The 25,428-nt window shown below is 38.5% G+C and overlaps 1 protein-coding gene across 2 annotated transcripts in view; it reads left to right on the top strand.

The window, feature by feature from the left end:
• Positions 1-23,185, top strand: part of tnpo1 (transportin 1) — a 131,328-nt gene extending 108,143 nt beyond the window's left edge. For both annotated transcript variants that reach the window (XM_060836187.1, XM_060836196.1), the window contains exons 22-25: positions 350-449; positions 4,358-4,432; positions 9,567-9,705; positions 16,999-23,185. In XM_060836187.1, coding sequence (XP_060692170.1) covers positions 350-449; positions 4,358-4,432; positions 9,567-9,674 — 283 coding nt within the window. In that variant the 3' untranslated portion in view covers positions 9,675-9,705; positions 16,999-23,185. The remainder of the gene's footprint in view (positions 1-349; positions 450-4,357; positions 4,433-9,566; positions 9,706-16,998) is intronic.
• The last annotated feature ends 2,243 nt before the right edge of the window (positions 23,186-25,428 follow it).

Below are 25,428 nucleotides of genomic sequence, written 5' to 3'. Positions count from 1 at the left end.
AATTGATTTTAAATAATACTTGATCATGCATAGATTTCATGAAAATAAAGCACCTGTAATATAAAATTGAAAACATTAATATATTGTTTATAACAAAGCTTATCAGAAACCGTATTGATGTATGTGGAATACATTAAACTGTCCAGTTTACGTTCAAAGCTTGAATATTAATTGTATTACTGCTGTCAGATTTGCCAAGAGGGCAAAAACAAACCTAAATTAACTGTGGTGTATACATTCCATTAAATACTATTTATAGATTTGTTGTGTGTAGTGCATAGTGCATTAAAATCCAGTTCTGCACGTAACCTCCGTTTATACATGACCTTTTTTAAACACTATTGAACAGGTGTACTTCCCTGCGAAACATAAGGGATAATGAAGAAAAAGATTCTGCTTTCCGTGGCATTTGCAGTATGATTGGTGTCAATCCAGGAGGAGTTGTACAGGTGATAAGCTGAGACTAGTTAATGTGCTAACCTTTTAGTAATAATGATTACAGCGAGATTAAAAATGGGAGTCAAGATACTGCTATTACATTTGATTTGCTGAACTACGGCTTTTTTTATTGAACAAAAAGGAGTGGAATGCTTTCTAAAATCTTCAGAATAATTAAAAGCATTATAGCACTTCTCAATATATTTTACCAGCAGGTTTTTTGAATGTTAGTTGAGAACTGAATTATATGATTGTGGTCTTGCTTAAAGGAGTATTTCTGTTTTGGTTTCTGTGTGAAGGTCTGTTCTGTATTTGTGAAGAAAGTACTTGTTTCTTGCACATGCCAAGCTATTAATCGTCACTGTGCCTGAAATGTTGGGGTACCTACTGGCTTAATACTCAACAGGTTTATTCTTTTCTTTTGAGATTTTTCAATGAAAATGTTAAAGGGGCGGGGAGAGGAAATTCAAATATTTTAAATTTTTTTTAGGTCATTACTGCTTAGAATTATAACCATGTCAATTTTTTTACTGAATTATTTTTGGCTTTTCTTTCTTCATTCACGGGATGTGGGTGTTGCTGGCTAGGCCAGCATTTATTGCCCATCTTGAATTACTAAGCAGGCAGTTCAGAGTTAGCCATATTGCTGAGAGTCTGGAATCACATGGAGGCGAGACCAAATGAGGATGGTCATTTTCTTCCCTAAAGGACATCAGTAAACCAAATAGGTTATTCCTTATGATTGGCAATGTTTCATGTCATTAGGCTTTCAATTTCAGAATTTTATTGACTTCAAAATGGGAGTCATCTGCCATGGTGGGTTCCAACCCAGAATATTACCCGGATCTCTGGCTTAATAGTCCAGTGCTAATACCACTTGGTCACCTACTCTCCTAATGCAGGTTGTCATTAATCCAACCAATCCAAGATAAGTGAATATCCAGCATGTCACTCTAATTAACCAGGAATGAGTACATGATCTGTTCAGATTAAGTGCTTTGCTTTAGTCGTGTTGGGGCAATGGTTGGAACCTCTGACAAACCAGAAAAGAAGACAATACCTCGAAGATGGAATTTTACTGGTTGCATGATGCATAAAATGACGTAATGATTCCAAGACACTTCAGCATTGTTTATAACAGACATAAGCCAAACCAACATTATCAAGCAGGTTAATAAGTAGAAGTGTACAGAAAAAGAAAAAAAATTCCATGGAAAGAATGGCAAAACCTTCAACATAACAATAAATTCACCTACACCGCACACCAGAATATCCAAATGCCTTGCAGTCTGAAATTATGGTGCAACTGGAATCCAGCTGAAAGATGAGGGCCATACAACTCCTAGTGATCTAATGATAAGTCTGGTAAGTGGTCTAAATTATGTTGTCTTCTGCTTTTATGGTTACAACATGTGCATGACAGTAATATTTGGCAAGACTTTTCAGCTGCTAAAATATTATACATCTCTTATCTTTACAATAAATGTGAAAAGTACCTTATTGCTTAAACAGATGTAGCTCATACAATTCTGTTTCTCCAGGTAACACCCATTGGAATTTCCAAGAAAGGTGCATTTGAAGTTGACATCATTTTGGCCACTTCTGACCTGCAGAACCAGAGTTGAACCTGTAGCTATGACTGCTGCTGAAGATTAAGATCAGAAGCCACTGTTTATTTTAATTACTGAATTGCAACCTGTAAAAGCTTGACCCGTTACCATCAGAGGCAGTGATACTGTTCGTGGATAGTGATGCTGCATTTTTTCCATTTCTATTCCAAGATCAAATATGCCATTTATTTACTTCACAAGCAGTGTAAAATATTGACACCACAATCTAGCTACATCAAAATGGATGTCTGTTATGCACAGTGTCATATTGAAATATTGGGCCTAGTTGATTTTTCAGATATCTGGAGCTGGGACTCAAGACAGGCATTTGGCTCCTTTCATGTGCTAATCGAAGGCTGAATGCTTATCTTGGGTTTCCCAAAAATGAGCTTAAATGTTTTTGCCAAAATAATGTGGAACTACAAGTAGGAGTAGCACCTCCCAGATCCACAATGCTTCTGACTGGTGTAATTGCTTGCAATCCTGGAGAGATGATTGTCCCAAACTTCAGTGGCCTCAGTAGGCACGAGGCAGGCAGCATGTGAAGGCTTGACAGGGCACCACTCCTTGGTTGTTTAAATAAGCCCTGATTCTTCATTTTGTACTGGCCTCAAACCAGAAATGGGCCCAGGTGAATTTCTGCTCCATTAAGGTTTGTTGCTAGTTGTGATGTTCTATTCACAAAATAACATTTTGTTCTAGGCATGGTCAGAACTGTGTGTGTGTGTGTGTGTGTGTGTGTGTGTGTGTGTGTGTGTGTGTGTGTGTGTGTGTGTGTGTGTGTGTGCGCGCGCGCGCGGAATGTATCAGAAAGCTTTTAATTCTTGAATTGTAGGTTTCAAGGATAAGACAGAGCATATATTGCTCAAGTTTGTTGGCAGTGAGTAGTTGTTGGCAAGCTACCTCAAACTGCTTAATCCATGTGGTGAAGATGCTCCCATAATACTATCCAGTGCAGTCAGTCAGGTAGATACGTAGTTCAATGATTTTTGCCCTATGAATAAAGGAACAATCATAGGAGGCTGTGGTGTTTCCATGCAGCTGTTGCTTTTGTTTCTCTAGGTGTTGGAGCTTACTGGAAAGGAGTTCTAACAGCAAAGATTAATTGGTAACTTGCTGTAGTCAACCCATGTAGATTGTGTGTCTGTTATGGAGGGAGTGGGTGTTTCGATTGATGGTGTGCTGATCAAATGGGCTGGTTTATCCTAGATCTTGTGTTTCTTGAATCATGTTGCAGTTGCACTGATCCTGACCGGAGTGTCGTCATTGTATTTGTAAACACTGCTGTGTTTTTTTGGATGATTCTACCAAGGTATATCAAAAATGAGAAAGGGGCAAGGATTGTAATCCATTTTTCCTCAATTCAAGGATTATAACTACTCAGTCAGGAGTTTCTGTCTTGGTCTTCATGTGACTGAACTGGCTGATTCTGAACCTGCAGATCTTTGGACATATTGTGAGGTAGTGGGATCTGGAATACTGGTTCTGCTTTTCTCTTCTGCTCTGCTTCATCACTCAGATATTATGATTCAAAGCATAATTCAGCTTGATGGACGAGTTGTCACTATTTTGAACATTTGGAGCACGTCTCTATCAAGTCGTTCATGTCACTGCTGCCATACTTCAGGATGACCTTACAGCATGCCTTTTAAGCATTTTCTCTCTGTGTACATTCTGCATTCCCTTTCATTTTTTTTCTCTTATTACTTAGGTCTCCTATCAATGGCCATCATTCTTTATCTGAGACATTATTGTGTGGTTGCTGCTGTCTGAATGTTCACTTGAAAGTCTCTTGTGTGGCTACTTGAGTAAAACTGAAAGTTGCATGAAATTAGAATAAAGCAGTAATATTTTCATTTCAGTTGTGCTTTATCATTATTGACCTATTTTCATCTGGGAAAATGAACAGGAAAGCTAAAACTGAAAAGAAGGGCATCACATGCTTTTATTCATATGCATCACTACTTTAGTTTCTTAAGTTTTATGTTGAGAAATAAGGTTAATTGGTAACTTATACTGTGGGTCTACAGCCCCATTTAGATTCCTGATTTTGTTTCTGATATGGTTATCAAACTAGCCTGTTTCAGATGTTCTTTAACTTGTTACTAAAAGAACTGAGCTTCATTGTTGTTTAACACTGCTCTGAACTCTGTGATCGGTAACTTTTTTTTAAATGTGTAAAAACTTCAAGACAGAACTACTTTCCAGATGATGAATTGATTTTTATTTGCATCTCTTTAGGGAGCTTTTGCAAGTCTGATTGCTATATTTTAAAAAACATGTTTATATCAGAGATTTTCTTTTTACAGGACTTCATTTTTTTCTGTGATGCAGTAGCATCTTGGATTAGTCCAAAGGATGACCTTCGAGATATGTTCTACAAGGTATGAGATTTCTTCCTTCTTAAATTGATTGTTTTGGTGTATTTAGCAAGAAAATGAAGTCAGGAATAAGGAAAATCACATTTTTCATAATGTTTCATTTAGGTGTATAAGAATGCTGAAGTTCACCATGGAGAAATGGCATATTTTTGAAGTGCTTTTTCATTAGTATAAAAATCTGGATTAAGTTTGCTCGCTAAACTGGAAGGTTCATTTCCAGATGTTTTGTCACCATATTAGGTAATATCATCAGTGAGCCTCCGGTAAAGCATTGATGTTATGCATCTTGTTGTTTGTGTTTAGGTTTCCTTGGGTTGGTGATGACATTTCCTGTGTTGATGTCATTTCCTGTTCTTTTTCTCAGAGGGTGGTGAATGGGGTCCAAATTGATGTGTGTGTTGATAGAGTTCCAGTTGGAATGCCATGCTTCTAGGAATTTTCATGCATGTCTCTGTTTTGCTTACTCTGAGATGAATATGTTGTCCCAGTCAAAATGGTGTCCTTCCTCATCTGAATGTAAGGATACTAGCGATTGTGGGTCATGTCTTTTTGAGGCTAGTTGGTGTTCATGTATTCTGGTAGCTTGTATTCTGCCTGCTTGTCCAGTGTAGTGTTTGTTACAGTTCTTGCAAGGTATTTTGTAAATGACGTTCATCTTGTCTGTATAGGGTTTTTTGAGTTCATTAGCTGGTGTTTTAGTGTGTTGATGGGTTTGTGAGCTTCATGATGCCATACCATATGTCTGAAAACAAACCTTTCAGCTGAGCGAGCAAACTTACATCCAGAACCTCAACCTGAACTACACATCTTAAAACTTGCTAGTTTAAAAATGTTTTAAGTGCAAATTTTCTTAACAAGGGAAGTTTACCCTAGACACACAGAATCAAGGCAGTCTTGACAAAATCATATGTAAACAAATTGAAACAGGCATAGCTTGTAGTGTCCAATTGAGTAATCTCATTTGCACCTCTTAATAGGTTAGTAAATATTTTGTGACGTCACAGCCCTTGAATAATATCACTTTCCACCCAACAATTTCCACAGGACAGCTCGTGTGTTTTTTAAAATTTTATCATAGGATATGGGATTTTCTAGCAAAGAAAAAGAACTGTCATGTTCCTTTTAAGCCCAGTATGGTCTGTAGAGTATTGTGAAAGAGCATTCATTGATTTCTTGATATTTATATTATTTGTTTCTGAGAAATGCTCATGTGACCATATATTGCTATGAGGGATGAATGACCTGGAAACAAAGTTAGATGGGAAGCTAATTTTGGTGGGATGGGATCTGCTTTTTAAAAAAATTTTTGGCAGTTCATGTAAACAACACAAAATAGGATCAGAAGTAGACCACACAAATAAAAGCAAAATATGCAGATGCTGAAAATCAGAAATAAAAACAGAGAAACTCAACAGGTCTGGCACCATTCATGGAGAGAGAAACAGAATTAATGTGAATCTTCAGATGAAGGTCTAAAAGGGTGACCCATAATTTTAAACTGTACACCCTAATTCTGGACTAATCCACAAGAGGAAATGATTAATGTGTGTCAACCTTGTCAAGACCATTCAGGATATTATACACATGAATCAAGTCACCTCAATTTTCCAAACTCTAGTGAAAACAAGCCCAGTCTATCCAATATGTTTTCATAGGACAACTCAGATATTCCAGATTATCAATCTAGTATCATCACTTATGTATTTATATCCTTCTTTAAATAAGGAGGCTGCACACAATTTGAGATGTGGTTACATCATTCCCTCCATAACTGAACCATAACATTCTTACCATTATTCAGTTCCTAACATAATGAAGGATAGCAGCATCCCATTAACTGTCAGTTTATTCTGCTAACTTTTGATGACCTATGCGGTAAACCAGTTCAATCTCCCTGCACCTTGGAATTCCACGTTTGTTCTCCATCTGAGTAATTTCATTCTTCCTTCTAAAGTGAACAATTTCACACTTTTCCCACATTATACTCCATCTGTCCAAATTATGCCCTTGCAGTCAACCCTGCATTCATTTACAACCTGTTCATGCTGTCTTCAGAATGTAATTTCCTGCCTAACTTGGTGTCATTTGAGAAATTAGCAACTGTCTCTTCACCTTCCTTATCTAGATCATTGGTGCAAATCCTCAAAAATTGAGGCCTGAGCACAGACCCTTGCGATACTCTGCTCACCTTGCCAATTAGACAAAAACTCATTTATGCATATTCTTGGCCAGCAGAAAACGATCTTCTGTCCATGCTAATGTATTACTTTCTATATCATATGATTTATGTTCCACAGAACTGTTAATATGGCACCTTATCAAATGACTTCAGGGAAACAAAGAATAATGCATTTATCCACAGGAACTGTTACTACTTTAAAGACCTCATTGCTCTTTGACATAACCTGATTACCTTGAGTTTTTGTACATGCCTAGCTGTAATCTCTTTTAATTGATTCTCACACCTTCCCGTCAATGGATGTCATGCTAACTAGCTTATCATTTCCTGTTTCTGCCTCCCTACCTCGAATGGAGGGGTTTATTTGTGTGCAAGTTCACTTTAGCTGGTTCACCTTATATTGTTGCCCTTATTTCTATTTAGAACATTATTCTTAGATCAAGTCTTCTCCCTTTTCAAACTGAATTTAATATTCAATCACATTGTGCTTACTGCTAACTAGGGATGCCTTCACTCTGAGTGTATTAGTTGATCCTTTCACATTCCCGAATTGAAGTCTTGACATAATTTGCTCTCTGGTTAATTCCAAAACCTGCTGTGAACTTGTCATTCCGGGACTCTACTTAGTAAGGAAGTAGAGGGTCTGGGTTTAAGGTAGGAAAGTGAAATTGGCCGATTCAGATCAGCCCACAATTTCATTGTGAATGGCAGAGCAAACTCAATGAACCAAGTAGGCTACTTCTGAGTCATAATATCTAATACTGTTTTTTCAAGTTCCTGTGTAGATTAAAGTTACCTATGATTATTACTGTCCTTTATTACAAGCTTCTTGTATTGTTTGTTCCAGTTAAAGAGCCTGTAAACCACTCTTTCACTAGAGATTTCTTGTCCCTTCTATTCCTCATCACCACCCAAACTGATGATATATCCTGATGTCCTGAATTAAGGACATCTCTAGCTATTGCACATATGTCACCCTTAATTAACTGTACTACACTTCCACCTTTATCTAGTTTCCTTTTTTAATGTCATACAGTCACTCAGTATTCAAGATCCAGTCCCTGCCACCCAGAAGCCATGCATCTGTAATGGCTATCAAATTACATTTATTTACTTCAGTGAGCTTTATCAATTTGTTATGAATGCCATGTACATTCAGATACAGAGTATTTAGATTTAGCTTTGTTATTTTTCTAGTGGTTCTCTTAATGGTTGATATATTGAGTCATCAGGATATTGTCTGGACTGGCATGTTTCAATTATGAAGAGAAATAAGATAGGTTGAGGTTGTTTTTCTTAAAGCAGAGAAGGCCGAGAGGAGTCCTGATTGTGGGACACAAAATTGAGGAGCATAGACAGGAGGTTTAAAGAGAATTGGTAGACAAAATATTTTTCACCCAGAGGGTGTTAGTATCAGGAAGTCACTACCTGAAAGGGAGGTAAAGGTGAGAAATATCACAACATTTAAGAAATATTTAGATGAATGCTGGAAACACCATAGCTCACAAGACTTCAGATCAGTTGCTGGAAAATGGAATTAGAGTAGATAGCTGCACCAGTCATCAAGCACCTATGATGGATCAGTAGCCTCTTTACATGCTCTGAAACTCTGATTCCATTTCAGACGATGGTTAAGAGTGAACTGTGTTGCTGTGATTCTGGGGTCACGTGTAGACCAGACTAAATAAGAATGGCAAATTTCATTCACTAAATCGCATAAGTGAAGCACATGGTTTTGTATGACAATAGACAATGTTTACATGGTCAACTTCAGACTAGCTTTTAATTCCAGATTTTTGTTAAATTCAAATTTCACCATTTGCCATCATGGGTGGAGTTTTAACCCACATCCCCAGAACATTAGTCTGAACCTCTGGATTACCATGCACTGGTATTACTGCTCCATTACTGCTTCCCCATTATTGGTGGAATAATGTCATTTTGCGCCTTATTACTGTCAAGCATTTTCATACTAAATTCTGTTGCTTTGCATCTGGGGCCAGTTGTACCTTTGTTGTTTGAGGTGCCCAATCAATGCTGGGTAGTCTGTTTAATTTTGTTTGGTACAGCTATGCCGATATTTCTTCTTTAAAATGGGTGCATTCATGTGTTATAGAAAAATTGTGCTTTAGATATTTGCTAAAAGCATTGTTGATGCAATCATGTTACAGCTAACGCATGTTTTAAAAGTTCACTCTTTAGAAACAGTGTCCCCAATTCATTGATTGATTGCATTGTAGTGAATTTATGTTAATGAAATGAGCATTCTAGCAGAATGACCTCTAGCTTTTCCCTTGCTCTGGATTTCAGAGGATTGTAAGTGTACAGAATTTGGAATCGCATAAAGACCAGACCAGCTAAGAATGCCAAATGTCCTTTTTGAAGGAACGTTAATTAATCAGCTGGGTTTTTAAAAACCATGTAGGCAGTTTGGTCACTGTTTATGATGCCAGCTTTCTGTTCTCCAGCTGCTGTCGTGGAATTTGATCATGTGTCTCTAGTTAATTTAATAAAACTGGAGACTCATTTCGTAATTCTATAAAGTTACTGCAATTTTATCATACCAACTACATGTTGAAAATGGAAATGAAAACCATTATTTTGTAATTTCTGTACCCTGAAATGATTGGAAATTTGGGAGAATAATTGAAGCTATAGAGAGGATGGTTATGAAAAACAAAACTCTATCGATTTAATTGTTACTGTGGAAGAATAGATTATTCTTAGATTATTTTAAAGTTTAAGCTTATCACTGCAAATATGTTTGTGAAGTATTTTTATAAACTTCTGACAAAAAATGCTTTGACTGCTTTTAACTAGTCCTTAGCAAATGTCAATTCGACAATTTAATTCGATTGAAATGCTTATTAAAATTCTTGATGATATAGTGCATATTTTTTGAAATTAATCATGTATGTTTTAGACATGTTCAAAATGCATTTTTTAATTTAATTTCAGATCCTTCATGGTTTTAAAAATCAGATTGGGGATGAGAATTGGACCCGTTTTTCAGACCAGTTCCCACCTCCCTTGAAAGAACGCCTTGCAGCGTATTATGGAGTCTAGCTGTGTATGCTGTTGTCAACCCATACTCGTGGTAATTTCTAAAGTGCTTAGCTTCAGCTGAGAGATGAGCATCAATTCCCATGAACATGTTGTTTCACTCTTAATATTGTCCAGCTTCATTACTTCCTCAACTTTGGCTGTTGCTGAGGTCTCATTCCAAGCTTTTGAAATTATGAAGAATAGAGACAACCATGTAACTCAGTTGGCCTTTCATGGTCTACCCTTTGTAAATTTTAGATAATTCAAAACTACATGGATTGTACCATAGAACTTGAAACAGGGAGGAGACCTTTTGGTTCTTCAGATCTGTTCTGTCATTAGATAAAATCAAGCTAATCTAGTTGTGGCGTGAACTGCATTTCCCTATACCTTTTTTAGCTTCATGCATGCTAATATATTGTTCTCTGCAAAATGTTCTTTTGTTTAATAACATTGGAGATAGCTCCTTAGCAAATGTTTTCTTTTTGAAATCGGAACAGCTTATCCACAGGAATGTTTTTATCCTTCTTACTTGATCCTTCCTCAGTAACCTCTAATAAGTTGAGAAGCATGATTACCCTTAACAAAACCAAGTCTACTCCACTGATTTTCTAAATATCCAGCTTTAACTATGGCAAATAAGCTTTCTGTGTCCCTTTTTACTTAAACAAGGGTGTTAAATTTGTTACTTTCAAACTCACTGGGGTTGTTCTAGAATCTAAGGAATTTGAAAGTTTACAAGTAATACTTCAGCTGCATGTGCCACCAATTGTTTTCATACTGTAGGATGCAGACCATTTTGTTCTGTGGACATGATCTAATGATTTTCTTGCACCTTTTCCCTGATAATGGTGATTCTTTTTAAGTTGATCCCTTCCTTTCACTTGTTGACTTTAATGATAGATGGAAAATACCTGTTATACACCTCTATCATTTCACAGAAAAAGAAATCGAAGAACTGCAGATGCTGGAAATCTGAAACAAAAACAGAAATTGCTTGGAGAATTCAACAGGTCTGGCAGCATCTGTGGAGAGAAAGCAGACACTTAATTCTGAAGAAGTGTCACTGGACCCAAAACGTCAACTGAGCTTCTCTCTCCCTATATGCTGCCAGACCTGCTGAGTTTTTCCAGCCATTTCTGTTTTTATCTCTTCATCATTTTCCATTACTAGTTCTGTGAACTCGCTCGCTAAAGAACTAACACTAGCTTTAGTTACTCTTTTCATAATTGAATACTTGTAGAAACTCTTACGATCTGCTATTACATTAGTGGCTAACTTTCTCTCATTCTTTACTTATTCCCTCTTTGATTTTAGTTATTCTTCACTGGTTCTTAAAATCTGACTAGTTTTCTGACCTATCACTAACCTTCACAGAATAATGCATCCTTCTGAAAGAGCCTTTCTTTCTCACTGTGTTAAGTCTTTGCTGGAAGTTATTAATCATTTCTTTAAAGTTCTGTCACTGCATCTTTATTGACCTAAGTCATATGAAGTCCCATTTATCACGTGAACATGCATTAACCTGTAGTTACTTCTGGTTAACCACCATCCTCTTTTTCTAAAAGTTCTGAGTCCTCCATGGCCTTTCACCACAGTAGCTCTGTACTGCACTTGTCCCAGAATCTACTGAGATGTGTTCCTCATTTCTGATTTTAACTGTTCTGTCATAGTCATCAGCTCTGAAATTCCTTCCTTCTCTACTACCCCAACTCTTTTAACACATTCCATAGAATGTTTGCAGCATTGAAGTAGCCATCTGGCTTGCAAATCTATGCCAATTTCCTGCAAGAACATGTGTGGTTAGTCCTACACCACCACCCTTTCCCTGTAATAGAAACATAGATGTAGCCATTGATCTCAGGGCCATAGTTTGAGATCTGAATCTTCAGCAAGTGGAAATAGTTACTTTGGCTTTGTCTGTTAATATCTTGGAAGACTTTAATCGGGTCACCTGTTGATCTGCTAAATTCTAGAGAAAACAGGCCTAATTTGTATGAGCTCTCCCCAACCTCTGAAGTCTAGGTATCATACTTATAAACATACATTATACTCCTTCCAAGGCCGATATAGTCTTTTAAGGTGTAATGTCCAGATTTGTTTACAGTACTCCCAAGTAACAGGGCTGTAACAGGGTTTTGTAACGATGCAGCACATGTTGTGTTTCCTTTAGAGGACTCCAGTCCTCTAAATAAAAAGACCAGCATTCCATTTGCCACCTCGATCATTTTTTGTACCTGTTAATGGCATTTTAAAGATTTAGGCACCCCAGCCCTAAGTCTCTCTGAGCATCTACTTTATTTAACTTTTATCATCTAGAAGAAAGTACCTGGACCTTTTTTGGTCAAGCACTGCTAACTTTCTACTTGCTTATGTTGAACTCCATTTGCTACAGTTTTGCTGAGTCCTTCAATATTCCTTTGTAATTTTGTGCTATCATCCACACTGTCTACAATGCCACCCAACTTTGGATGTGTGATTTGCTATACAAATTTTTATCCAAATCGTTAATGAATATTGTGAATACTTGAGCTACTAACACATCCTGCCGATTTGAGTACCTAGCTATTAGCTTTTCCCTTTCTGGTATTATCCAATTCCCTTTTTGAAAGCTATAGTTGAGTCAGTCCTTTAGAACCCTTTGAGGTTGTGATTTTCATGTCACTTGTGATTATCTTTGCAGTGACTTGTACTCTTTGTCAGCCTTTCTGCCAGTAAATTTTACCCCACCCCCCCCCCAATGTTGTTCTTAGATCCTTTGTTATTTGTTGATGCAAAGTTGATGTTGCTAGTTAGGCCAGCATTTATTACACATCCTTAATGAGAAGATGGTGGTGAGCTGCTTTGTTGAACTGCTGCAGCCCTTACAGTCCAGGTACACCTACAGTGCTGATAGGAGGTTGCAAGATTCTGACCCAGCAACAGTAAAGACATGGCAGTTATGCTTCTAAGTTGGGATAGTATGTTGCCTGGAGGGGAGCTTGTGGTGGGTGGTGTTCTAATGCATCTACTCCCGTTGTTCTCCTGGGGTGGTAGAGGTTGAATGTTTGGAATGTGATTTTGAGGAGCCTGGGTGAGTTGCTACTTTGCATTTTTAGATGATGCACACTCATGGCATTGTGGCCATGATGAAGAACGTGAGTATTTGTGGATCTAGTGGAAATCAATTAGAATGTCTTGTTCGGGGTGGACCTTTAATGACCTTTTATTAATGTTAATATAGCTGCATTCATCCAGGCACGTGGGGACTATTCCACTGCATTTCTGATATTTGCCTTGTTCATATTGGATAAGGTTCAGGGAGTCAGGAAATGATTATAGTCACAGTATTTGCATGGCTTATTTAGTTCCATTTCTAGTCAGTTATAAACCTCAGAATGAATAATTGGGAATTCCATTATCATAGTGCTGTTGAACATTAACAGATTATGTTTAATTCACTCTAACTTAAGATTGTCATTGCCTGACACTTGTGGGCATGAATATTGGCAGAATATTAGATTAGATTACTTAGTGTGGAAACAGGCCCTTCGGCCCAACAAGTCCACACCGACCCGCCGAAGCGCAACCCACCCATGCCCCTACATTTACCCCTTACCTAACACTACGGGCAATTTAGCATGGCCAATTCACCTGACCCCGCACATCTTTGTGACTGTGGGAGGAAACCGGAGCACCCGGAGGAAACCCACGCAGACACGGGGAGAATGTGCAAACTCCACACAGTCAGTCACCTGAGGCGGGAATTGAACCCAGGTCCCTGGTGCTGTGAGGCAGCAGTGCTAACCACTGTGCCACCGTGCCGCCCATGAATATTGTCCAGGTCTTGCTGCAGTTGAACATAGATTGCTTTATACTTGAGTTGTGAATGATACTGAACATTATGCAGTCATCGTAGAGCATCCCCACTTCTAATCTTATGATGGAGGGAACGTCATTGATGAGGCAGCTGAAGATGGTTCGGCATAGGCCACTACCCTGAGGAACTCAGTGATGATATTGGACTAAGGTGATTGACCTCCAACAATCACAACCATTTTCCTATGTGCATGCCCACTTTCAACCTTTTCTGAAGGAGAACAACTCCAGGTTTCTCAAATTATGCACACTAGTGACTTAATTCCTGATGGCATTTACATTTATTTTTCCCACTGTAAAGCCTTTACATCCTTTCAAAGTGCCAGAATAGATTTAGGGACAGTGCATCTGGTGAGAGAGAATCAGTGTTTGAGAAGGGTTGATCTTGAATTTCTTGCTGTTATGCTCCAAACCTCTCTTGACAATACTCTCACCCTCAACAATTTCTCCTTCAAACCCTCCCATTTCCTCCTGACGAAATGGGTAGTCATGGGCTGCAGCTATGCCTGTCTCTTTGTCAGCTATGTGGAACAGTCTATCTTCCGCTGTTGCACTGGCACCACTCTCCACCTTTTCCTCCGCTACATTGATGACTGCATTGGCATCTCTTTGTGCTCCCATGAGGCGGTTGAACATTTCATCAACTTCAACATTCCACCCCAACCTCAAATTCACCTGGACCAACTCTGGCACCTCTCTCCTCTTCCTGGACCTGTCAATCTCCATCAACGACTCAACACTGACATTTTCTCCAAGCCCACTGACTCCCACAGCTACTTGGATTACATCTCCCACCTTGCCTCCTGCGAAAATGCTATCCCTCATTCCCAATTCCTCCACTTCCATCGCATCTGCTCCCAGGAGGACCAGTTCCACCACAGAACACACAAGTCCACACCGACCCACTGAAGCATATAACACCCAGAAGGGCTTGTTGGGCCGAAGGTCCTGTTTCCACACTGTAAGTAATCTAATCTAATCTAACCAGATGGCCTCCACCTTTTAAAGACTGCAATTTCCCCTCTCACGTGGTTGATGCCTTTCAGTACATCTCATCTGTGTCCTGCACCCCTGCATTCGAACCCCACCCCTCCAACCACAATAAAGACAGAATGCTCTCTTTTCTTCCCCCCCCCCCCCCCCAACCAAGTCCTCACCTTCCACCCACCTTCCTCCATATACATCGCGTCATCCTCTGCCATTTCCACCATCTAAAAACGGATCCTACCACCAGAAATATATTTCCCTCCCCACCCCTATCTGCTTTCCATAAAGACCGTTCCCTCGTCAGTTCCACATCTGTTATCAACCTACCTTCCCCTCCTGGCACCTTTCCCTGCCACCGCAAGAATTGTAAAGCCTGTTCCCAAACCTCCCCCCTCACCTCTGTCCAAGGCCCCGAAGGAGCCTTCCACTTCCGCCAAAATGTCACCAGCACTTTCACACGTCATTTACTGTATCCGTTATTCCTGATGCAGTCTCCTGTACATTGAGGAGACAGGACATCGATTGCAGAGCACTACAGAGAACGTCTCCGGGACACCCACACCAATCAACACCACCCGTGGCCGAACATTTCAACTCCCACTCCCACACTGCCGAGGACATGCAGGTCCTGGGCTGCCTCCATCATCGCTCCCTTACCACCTGTCGCCTGGAGGAAAAATGCCAGAATGCCTCATCTTCTGCCTTGGGACCTTCCAACCCCATGGCATCAATGTAGATTTCATCAGTTTCCTCATTTCCCCTCCCTCCCACCTCCCCCCAGTTCCAGCACTGCTTTCGTGACCTGTCCCACCTGTCCATCTTCCTTCCCACCTATCCACTCCATCCTCATCTCTGATTTATCACCATTATCCCACCTCCATCCACTTATCGCACTCTCAGCTACCTTCTCCCCAGCCCCACCCCCCTCACATGTACCCCCGAAGCTCCCAGCTTCATTACTGATGAAGGGCTTTTGCCCGAAATGGCGATATTCCTGCTCCTTTCTTGCTGCCTGACCTGCTGTGCTTTTCCAGCAGCACACACTTTCCAGCATCTGCAGTACTCCCTTTCGCCTAGGATTGTTAACACCTTTTTCAACTATGTTTTCGCCCTGTCCAGCCATCTCTTACCATTTATTCAACTGTATTCCCAGGTCTGATTATCTGCACTCCTTTTAGAACTGTGTCCTTTATACTGATTTTCATTCTTCCCACCAAATTAAATGATTGTATCTTGAAATTTCATCTGCATCATCTTTGGAAGTCTACCACAATTCTCAGTTTACTGTTTGTTGAAGTTTTGTCATATGCAAATTTTGAAATTATGCCTGTATACACATGTCTAATTGATTATAAAATATTGAGGAAAAACTGTCATCCTAATCCAGACCCCTAGCCCTCTTCCTTTTCTTCACTTTGTGAAAGAATAAGCCCACAAATTTGTTTCCTGGGTCTCCAACAAATTTCTACATACATTACCACAATCCCTTTTAAACCTTGGGCTTCAACTTTGCTTTCAAACCTATTTTATTAAGCACCTTCTATAAGTGTTCCTTAACAATTCATGCAGTTCAATCAAATCTTAAAGGTGAACCATGCTTACTTATTATATATTGACTTTCCTTAATCTATATTTTTTCAAATAATTAATTCGGCCCACATTATCATTTATGGAGCTTTCTTACCTGTGAGGTTAAGCATGTTTACTTATTTGGTTTATGCTTGATCGTTTTTGAACAGAAGTGTAATATTTATAATTCTCAAGTCCTCTGACACTTGTACCCTGTCTAAGGAATATTGTAAGAATATGAACAGTATCTCCATTATTTTCCATCCTTATTTCCCTCCATATTCTCACTTGCATACCATCTGGTCCTAGTGGTTTAGCTTTTACAGACAGCCTTTCTATAGCCACCTTATCAATTTTAACCAATTTGATATCTCAATTACCTCCCTTTAGTATTTGTTATTTTTCATTTCTCCTCTGAACCATTTTATTCAGCATTATTGACTGTATTTTTTCCCCGTCATGAGAACGTATCAAGGACTGTACCCGAACAGTCTCTTATCTGAACAATCTCATCTTTTAAAGGCATCCATTTTTCAATTGCAGTTCTCCCTGTGAATCTTTGCTTCCAATTTACCCAGAACAGATCAACCAGCGAAATTGGCCCTTCTCTAATTGTCTTTCTAGTAGATTGCTTCTTGTTCACGTGAATGATACTGTGATCACTTTCATAAATGCTTACCTTTTGACATTGATCCACATGACTCACCTCATTCTCTCTAGAATTAAGTCCAACAATATCTCTTTCCTTATTGGGCTAGAAACTACTGATCTCTTCTGCTTCTCAGCATCGTAACAATTAAAGTCTGTCTCTGGTCTGATATATTGTCTGATGTGGCACGGTGAGATTTGTTTCATAACGCTCTTGTGAAGTGCCTTGTGATTATTTTATTTTGGTCAAACATGTAAAACAGATTTTTTTTTGTCTCTACAGGTCTTTCAAGCTGGGAAGTCCATAGGGAGACTCTGCACCCAGGGAAAACGTTACCCTTTACGGGGGGGGAAGGGTAAACCAGTGGGGCATATAGTACAATCCCAACCCTACTGGGACGGGTGGGAGGGAGGTGTTTAGTCGTCGCACTGTTCAGTCGACATTGGGGAAAGTTGAACCCTGAAGTCTTTTTCGATGGACATTTGTCTCTTCTTTTTAGAGCTTCACACCAGAAGAGAAGAAACAAAGGAAGACATCTGACCCAAAAACATCATGTTTCTGACTAAGGGATAATGCAACAAATGCAGGAATATAGGCTTCAAAAGTGGGTTTAAGTGCAGAGAGAAAATCATAATCATTAGGTTAAAAGTTGGCAGCCAGAGACATGGGGGTTTTACATACAGACTAAGGCTGAAGGTAAGAATTAAGAAAACACTCGGGGATTAATAGGCATTTGCATGAATTTAGGAGAGCTACAAAAATGACAATGTTATTGCAATTCTAAAGTGCAGCTTGTTTCCAAAATTAATAGCAAACACCTAAATAAAATCATAGAAGTTAAAATGTAAGTTTCTGATGAAGTAATATTGGTCAAAATGAATGGCTAATGATTGGTAACAAGGCTAAATGGCTCAAGAAACCCTAAATAGCTTATATTTTCACTGAGTGCGTATCAGTTAAAAGTTTGACATATCTTTAGTTTTGCATTTAAAACACAAGATAGTATAAGTATTTGGGTTGTAATGCCAGTGTTCAGATTCTTTTTCTAAATGAAAAACTACAGTAAATCTTTGTAATGTACATGTTCGATTTAAGGTACAGGCATGTATTTGGTTCACTGTGGTTAACAGTAAGGTTGCTTTGTTTAGTGGGGCATTGGTCTAGCATGTGTGCATCATAGAAAGTGGAAATGGTAAGGTTTCTTTCCCACTAGAATTTTTTTTCAAGTATTGCAGCTCAACATATTACTAAGTAGACTTTGTGTAAACTACCCCGAGGTTTTTCATATAGGATTTTAATTTCTGTTAAGGTTATTCATAGGTATAACAGTTTGTAAGGATTTGAAATATCTTTAGGATCCAATAGGGTTAAGATTGTTATTGTATTGTGTGTAACCTGCACAATGTGGAAAGCTGAAATCTCCATGCAAATCTGTTGCCTCTGTGCTGTCAATGTGATGTGCTTTCTGCATGGTTATATACTATTGAAATTAATAGAACCTCCAGAGTTAAAAGAATTATGTAGTAGGACAATTGAGGGCTGCATAATTAGATGGCATGTAAGGACAATTGTACACGTGTTAAGAGACAGGTTTGCTTTATTTAGTGTTTTTTAATCTGACTTGATTGGTAATATTTTTGTTCAAAGCATGATCTCGTGAGATGCTTATTGTCCTGTACTGAGTCTTAAGCAGGATAGATCAAAATTTCAATCTGGAATATATGGTTTAAAAAAAATTGGCACATTGGTGGCCCTTTGTGCCATAAAAGCTGCAGGAGTACAAAATGAAATGGATCCGTTTTCTTTAATTTGTTCCACTTTATGTTGCTTTCTATACTCCTTTGTGTAAATAAATCCTTTTACATTAAATTCTGCCCCTTCCCCGTAATGTGTATTTTGTTGTAAATCTTTTTTTTATTTTTATTAGTATGTACTGTGAATGTGGAAAACAAAAGCTGGTACACTTGACCTTTGTTATGCGTGAGTCTTTTATAATGCATTGACTGCCTGATAATTATCCCATGATGGTTAGATTTTTTTCAGATGGGACATAACCTCCCCCAGGGAAATCAGCAACTCTGCTGGTCAGAGTGCAGAGCGCAGCACAACTTTGGAGGCTGCAAGGCTAGAGTAAAGGATAACAAATAATTTTAAGTACTTTAAAAGCCATGACAGCTTTTGTATTTCTAATTTTCCCTACATTACATATTTTGCTACACAAAAAAGGGAGAAAAAGCTGAATGTTTGGCTGACTTTTGCTGCTTGCTTTTAAAGTTGTATGAGATGAATGAAATAATTAATGCACTGAAAAGGATGGGCTTTGTGTGCGTGTGCATGACTGAAATTGTGGCATGAAATTCAGTAGCTATGGTTTGCTTTGCAACGCTTTTGACTTTTTAAAATTTGCATGACAATGCAGTTTATACATTCCTTAATTTTGCACAACTTGGTAAGTGTGATTAGACAGGAGTTTGTTATTTAGTTTTGCCTAACAACTGCATATTATATACAAATCATGTAATATGCTAGTTGATTAAGCTTTTTACTAAATAAAGGTCCTCTCAGCTTGCATGGTCTTTTTCAATATGTGCAACATTCATAAACTTTCCTGCAATATACCTTCTTTAATTGCTAATACACACATGATTAGAAGAAGACAGTTTGCTCAGGTTTTTAGAAAACAAGTCCATGGCTGCTTAATGAAGTTACCAGTGTTTGTATTGTGAAGAGAAATTTATTTGCATGTTCTTCATGGGTTTAAACCAAAAGAAGTTTCTGTGCTCAGTACCTGCAGTTGATTCCAAAATGTGCTTAATGTGCTTCTGATCTAAAAGAGCATTTTCTTCATGTCAGATACTGCCTAACCAGAAATACAATATTTCAGACTAAGTTCTTTTTCACTTTGAAAATGTCTAACAAAATTCCCTCAGTCGTCTGGATTTAAATCTCTACAGTGTTCAGGTGTGAAGAATAAAAGTTACAGTATTACAGCTGGTTGGACAGAATTATAAATGTACTTCCCTGGGTTGGAGGGCTTTTTAGGAAAGGAGAATGGGTGAAGATTATATTCTGTAAAACAAAAATAGAAAGCTTACATGAATAAATTTCTTGAGTTTAATTTTAGGCTTTCTAGTTCGTCAGTTGCTGAAGAAAACACTAATTTTACAGTAATTCAGTTGAAAAATTCAGTAGCTTTATTACTGTAATATTAATTGTACCTGCTAAAACAAAGTGCTAAATACTTCACTTTTATCCCTGTTTTCAGCTTTATTGTACTTATTGCTACCCCATATACCCTATTCTGCGTTTTTAGTGCAAACATTGCTTTTACATTGCTTTCCCATCATCTATTTTAGAAATTGGAGAAGCATTTAAAAGTTAATTCCAAAGACTTAAAAGTGTAGAAATGTGAAGTTACCAGGTCAGTCCTGCATATCACATTAAGTTAGTAACCCACCAGCAGCAAGATGAATTCTCATCCAGGAATGTGCTTTGATGAGATAAACCGTCCTTTGGTAGAAATTTTGCTTGGATGGCCAAACGAAATGCTCACTTGTCACCTTTTTACGTCTAGTCTTCTTGCGATGTTCAGGTTTAAACTGCTATAACTTTATCAAATCTATATGCAGTATTTTAAAGTCTGATTGTAGTATAGTTTATTATGGTTAGTGCTAACCCAGAATTGGGATAATGTGGGATTGGAATTCTAGTAGTCTGGTTTAATCCCAAAAATTAATAATAACATTTTTTCTTTATTAATGTCATCCATTTCTCCATTAAATAACTTTGAATGGTCAGACTCGACGGTTTGAAGTTTGATCATTTATTTGTAAAGATTTATTTGATCTTTATCTGCATCCACGTATGCCACAATATTGCATTTACATAACTGATTCTAACTGTGAAATTATAATTATTTCCAGTGCATTCACTGAAAAGTTTGTGTGGAATAACCCAAGGTTCGCTGTTCCAAAGAAAAATAACAGTAACTCCTTATGCCCAGTGTCTTCATTTTCAGTTTGCAGTTTTTTTTAACTTAAAATTCAGTGTTGCTAATTATATAAGTTTTCAAGTGAAAATTTACATAATTGGGATTTGGGCTCATTCTGGTTGAGATAGCAAATACTGATAATTTTTCTGTAGTCTCCAGTCTTGTACACCATTTCTTTGAAATGCCATGAAATTCACTTGAGTAAATGGGCAGTTTGCCAGCAGTGGATTGTCTGGGCTAATCTAAATAATTTTCCATTTCTTGAACAAGAAGTATTTAATATTAAAGATGGCTCTCTTTCTCTGAAATTAGACTGTTCTAAACTCTAGACTTTTTCATGTTGCATTTGGTCTGCCAGTGCTTCCTACTGAAGCACAAAGCTGGTTATATCATCATAACCTAATTATCTGAAATACCAGTGTGAACAGATCATCGCAACCGACTTGCTGTTTGGTAATCCATCTTTAATAATGCAGAATTTTAAAATAGCGACTGTGGAATAATACCGCAATTTAACAACATGTTTTATTTAATTTTGAGCAATGGCAATAGAATATTGTTAACTAATTGGAAAATATTGCAACTATAGATGGCAGAATTTTAATTTGCTTTTGCAATCAGGTTAAATGGAAAGGTTTTTGTGCAGTAAAATTGAATTCAGTTAAGTGTGAGATTCATTTGCATTGATTTTACGGAGTTCATAAAGACTATGTTATAAATTAAAATATTATGTACCTAGTAATGGAGACTGTCAATGAGTGAGTATGCTTTTTTTAAGACAACTTGCAATTACCATTTCCCTGATTCTGAGTCCAGAAAATGGAGCAATTATTAATTCCCCTTTCTTAGATTTTATCTAGCTTATTTTCAACCATTTGTGAAATTCCTGGAAAGCTTAAAAACTGAAAATGAGGAACCTGAGTTACCTTTAAATTTGCATGCACAATGCATTGCAGATGCATGGTTTATCGAATGATCCCTACATCCTATTCAAAGCCCAGGGTTAAATTCAAGATTTATTGATCCTCATATTGCTGAGGGTGTAGAAAGGCACAAACATACATTGTCAAAAAATGTTGCCCACACCCCTTTCACCCCCCCCCCCCCCCCCCCAATCAAAAAGATATGAACCTGAATATCAACACTCCTAAATTTTTGCACAAAGTAAATGCATCATGGGATATACAGAGCATTTTACTCGTTCGTTGTACAAATGTACCTTTATTGTTTTTGAATGTTGGGAGAATGTTGATGGAGTCATGCAAATTAGTCTCATCACATTCCAGTGTTTTCTGCCTTTTTGTCATGCTCAAGCACGGCTTGATTTGTCTGCTCCTCACACTGAATGGAGTGCTGTCCTTGCAGAAATGGCCGCTGCTGCTAATGTAGCTTTTCTACTTGAATATTTTTATGTTGTAGAGATCTCAGGTCAGCATTTACTGTTTTTATATATGCCTTTTACCTTCCCTTCCTGTTTGAGCTTCCCTCTTTCGAAGGGTTCTAACTGCATTATTTAGCAATTAGATACGTCAAGTTATTCACCATTGACACCATAGAATTTATTCATGTTTCTTTGTTGTCTTAGTCAATTAGACATGATCTGAAATAAAATTTTATGTAGATGTTATCTCAGACATTTTCCACATGATTTTTTCTGCTCTTTAGGAGTGGAAGAGTGCAGAAGCTTCTGTCTTGATTATCTACTAAGTAGAAGTCTACAGTGATAGATCATTTTTTTTTTGTTTTGTTTAAAAACTGCATATAGATTCAGTTTTAATTTGCAGCTTTAGCATTAGACATTTGTTTGTCAATATTTCATGATCAGGATAATCATAATTAGGCCGGATGTGAAATGGTATTTGTCCACCCTCCTTTGGATAACCTGTCATTTATTAGACATGATGGTCATAAAATATAAAACTGTTATTTCTTGTAATATTTTAAAATCTTTATTAAAGTGACATCTCCAATTTTTAAAATACAAATAACGTTAGCTTGATAGCATTTCTTGACTCCACTCCTGTGGGAAAAATATATATTAACAGCCTGAGATAACAGCGGCTTCAGTTTCAGTGGTCCTGGGGTACTTAGCTATTGACAGGCTTGTAGCGTGGCTACTTGTAGAATTGTGGAAGGTGGTATCTGCATTTGTGCATGGGTTTTTTCCCTGATTTTAATGACCAAAGGATTCTTCAAAAGGAGCTTCACATGAGTAATGTGGTGTTAGAATTTACCCTTCAAAACCTCTCCTGCAACCTCTCAAGCTGTATGAACATAAGCAACATTTCTTGGAAGTATGCTTCTATGTAAACTTGACAAAACTTCATTTTAAATAGAAACATGGTTTTAATTTTTGATAAGCTGCTGAATTTTGAAGAAAGTTTTTGGGGCCACCAAATATTTTGGATCATGCAGAGAATATATATTGTATTGATCTTATATGTAGTAATTTTTGTATTGATAAATGTTAGTTTGTATCTTGTAGTGAACTAGTAGATGTTAATGTTAACCACTGCTAGGAAATGTATGTTTAAAATAAATCATTTAAAGATAATGATGGAGTACAGTTTTTTTTCCTAAAATGCAAAATACTGTGAAATCTGATTCAGTCTTAGAAAAATGTGCATTTATCTGTCTTCTCTGTACCATCCTGACCTACCCGCTTGTCCAAATATATACCACCACCACAAAAGGAAAATATTGTACTTTTAGCTAAATGGACTGATACAGTCCATTTATGGTCTTGCTATGTGACTATGTAAATTAACTTGCAGCATTGAAATTAGTATCCATATTCTGCTCATTCTTTTGACAGCTTGATGGAAATGGGAAAGTAGGCTTAGTAGGCTGAAAAATACATAATTGTTATTCGTAACTCAGCAGATGTTCACTCAGTAACCAGACTACCATGTAAAGGTCGATAAAGTGTGGAACCTTCCATCAGGACTGGGGTGGGGAAAGGGAGCTCAAAAATAATTAGATGGGAAGGTGAGGCTGGAGAAAATGGATGGCAGTAGGTGGCTGCAAGTAGAAGATGATTGTGTTTGGTCAGTGGGAAGGGTGAAGTGGATAAGTGGGATGGAAGATGGACAGGTTAGGTCAGGTAAGGGGATGGGGTGGAGAGGGAGGACTGGACCCAGGATCGGGTGAGGAATGGGGAAATTTGAAAACTGGTGAATTCTACATTAAAGCTGTATGGCTGAAAGTTTCCAAGGTGGAAGATGAGGTGTTCTTCCTCCAACGTTGATGGTGGAGGAGGCCCAGGATGGACATGTCGGGACAGTGGGAGGGGGTATTGAAATGGTTGGCAACTGGAAAGTTGGGTTGATTGCAGTGTATGGACCATAGATGTTCTCTGCTTCGGTACGCAGGTTTACACTCAGTCTTTCTGATGTAGAGGATATCACATCGGGCACAACAGATGCAAAAAATCAGATTAGAGGAAATGCAGATGAATCTCTGCCAGCCTTGGATGGGACTAAGAAGGGAGTTGTGAGGGCAGGTTTTGCACTTCCTGCGGCCATAGGGAAAGATGCCAGGTGTGGAGGAGAGGTTAGTGGGGAGTGTGTACCTAACGAGGGAGTTGCAGAGGGAACAGTCCCTGCGGAATGCAGATAGAGGTGGAGAGGGAAATAGTTTGATGGTGGGGTCAGAGTGTAGGTGGTGGAAATGACAGGATGATACACTGGATTGGAGATTAGTGGGTGTAATGTGACTGGTAGACTCCATCCTTGTGAGTTGGGGAGGTTTTATTTTGTGGGGTGAGAGGAGGTATTGTTGAGGTAGCTGCGGGAGTTGGTGAGTTTGAAACAGATGTTGGTGCTGAGGTGGTTGTCGGAGATGGGTTGACAAAAGTGGGGAACTGGAAAAAGCATAGCAGGCCAGGCAGCATCAGGAAGGGAGTCAACATTCCAGGTCAGAACCTTTCATTAAGACTCCCACTTTCTACAAACCAGAGAAATGGCTGTGGTTACCTGAAAGGGTCCGGATTGCGCCTCTGTATCAGAAATAAGGTGGGTGAACTTAAGGCGTGGATTGGTACCTGGCACTACGATGTTGTGGCCATCACGGAAAAGTGGATAGATGAGGGACAGGAATGGTTGTTGGACGTTCCTGGTTACAGATGTTTCAGTAAGATTAGGGAGGGTGGTAAAAAAGGAGGGGGGGTGGCATTGCTAATTAGAAATTAACGGCTGCAGAAAGGAAGTTTGAGGGGATCTGCCTTTGGAGGTAGTATGGGCTGAAGTCAGAAATAGGAAAGGAGCAGTCACCTTGTTGGGTGTTTACTATAGCCCCCCCCCCCCAATAGCAGCAGAGATGTAGAGAAACAGATTGGGAAACAGATTTTGGAAAGGTGCAGAAGCCACAGGGTCGTAGTCATGGGTGACTTCAACTTCCCAAATATTGATTGGAAGCTCTTTAGATCAAGTAGATTGGATGGGGCGGTGTTTGTGCAGTGTGTCCAGGAAGCTTTTCTAACTCCGTATGTAGATTGTCCAACCAGAGGGGAAGCCATATTGGATTTGGTACTCGGTAATGAACCGGGACAAGTGATGGGCTTGTTAGTGGGTGATCATTTTGGTGATGGTGACCACAATTCTGTGACTTTCACCTTGGTTATGGAGAGAGATAGGTGCGCACAACAGGGTAGATTTTACAATTGGGGGGAAGGGAAATTACGATGCTGTAAGACAGGATTTGAGGAGCATAAGTTGGTAGCA

This window comes from Hemiscyllium ocellatum, chromosome 2, assembly GCF_020745735.1.
Source record: "Hemiscyllium ocellatum isolate sHemOce1 chromosome 2, sHemOce1.pat.X.cur, whole genome shotgun sequence".
Taxonomy (NCBI): domain Eukaryota; kingdom Metazoa; phylum Chordata; class Chondrichthyes; order Orectolobiformes; family Hemiscylliidae; genus Hemiscyllium; species Hemiscyllium ocellatum.
The sequence above is the reverse complement of the archived record's forward strand: the minus strand, read 5'-3'. Positions and strand labels throughout refer to the sequence as shown.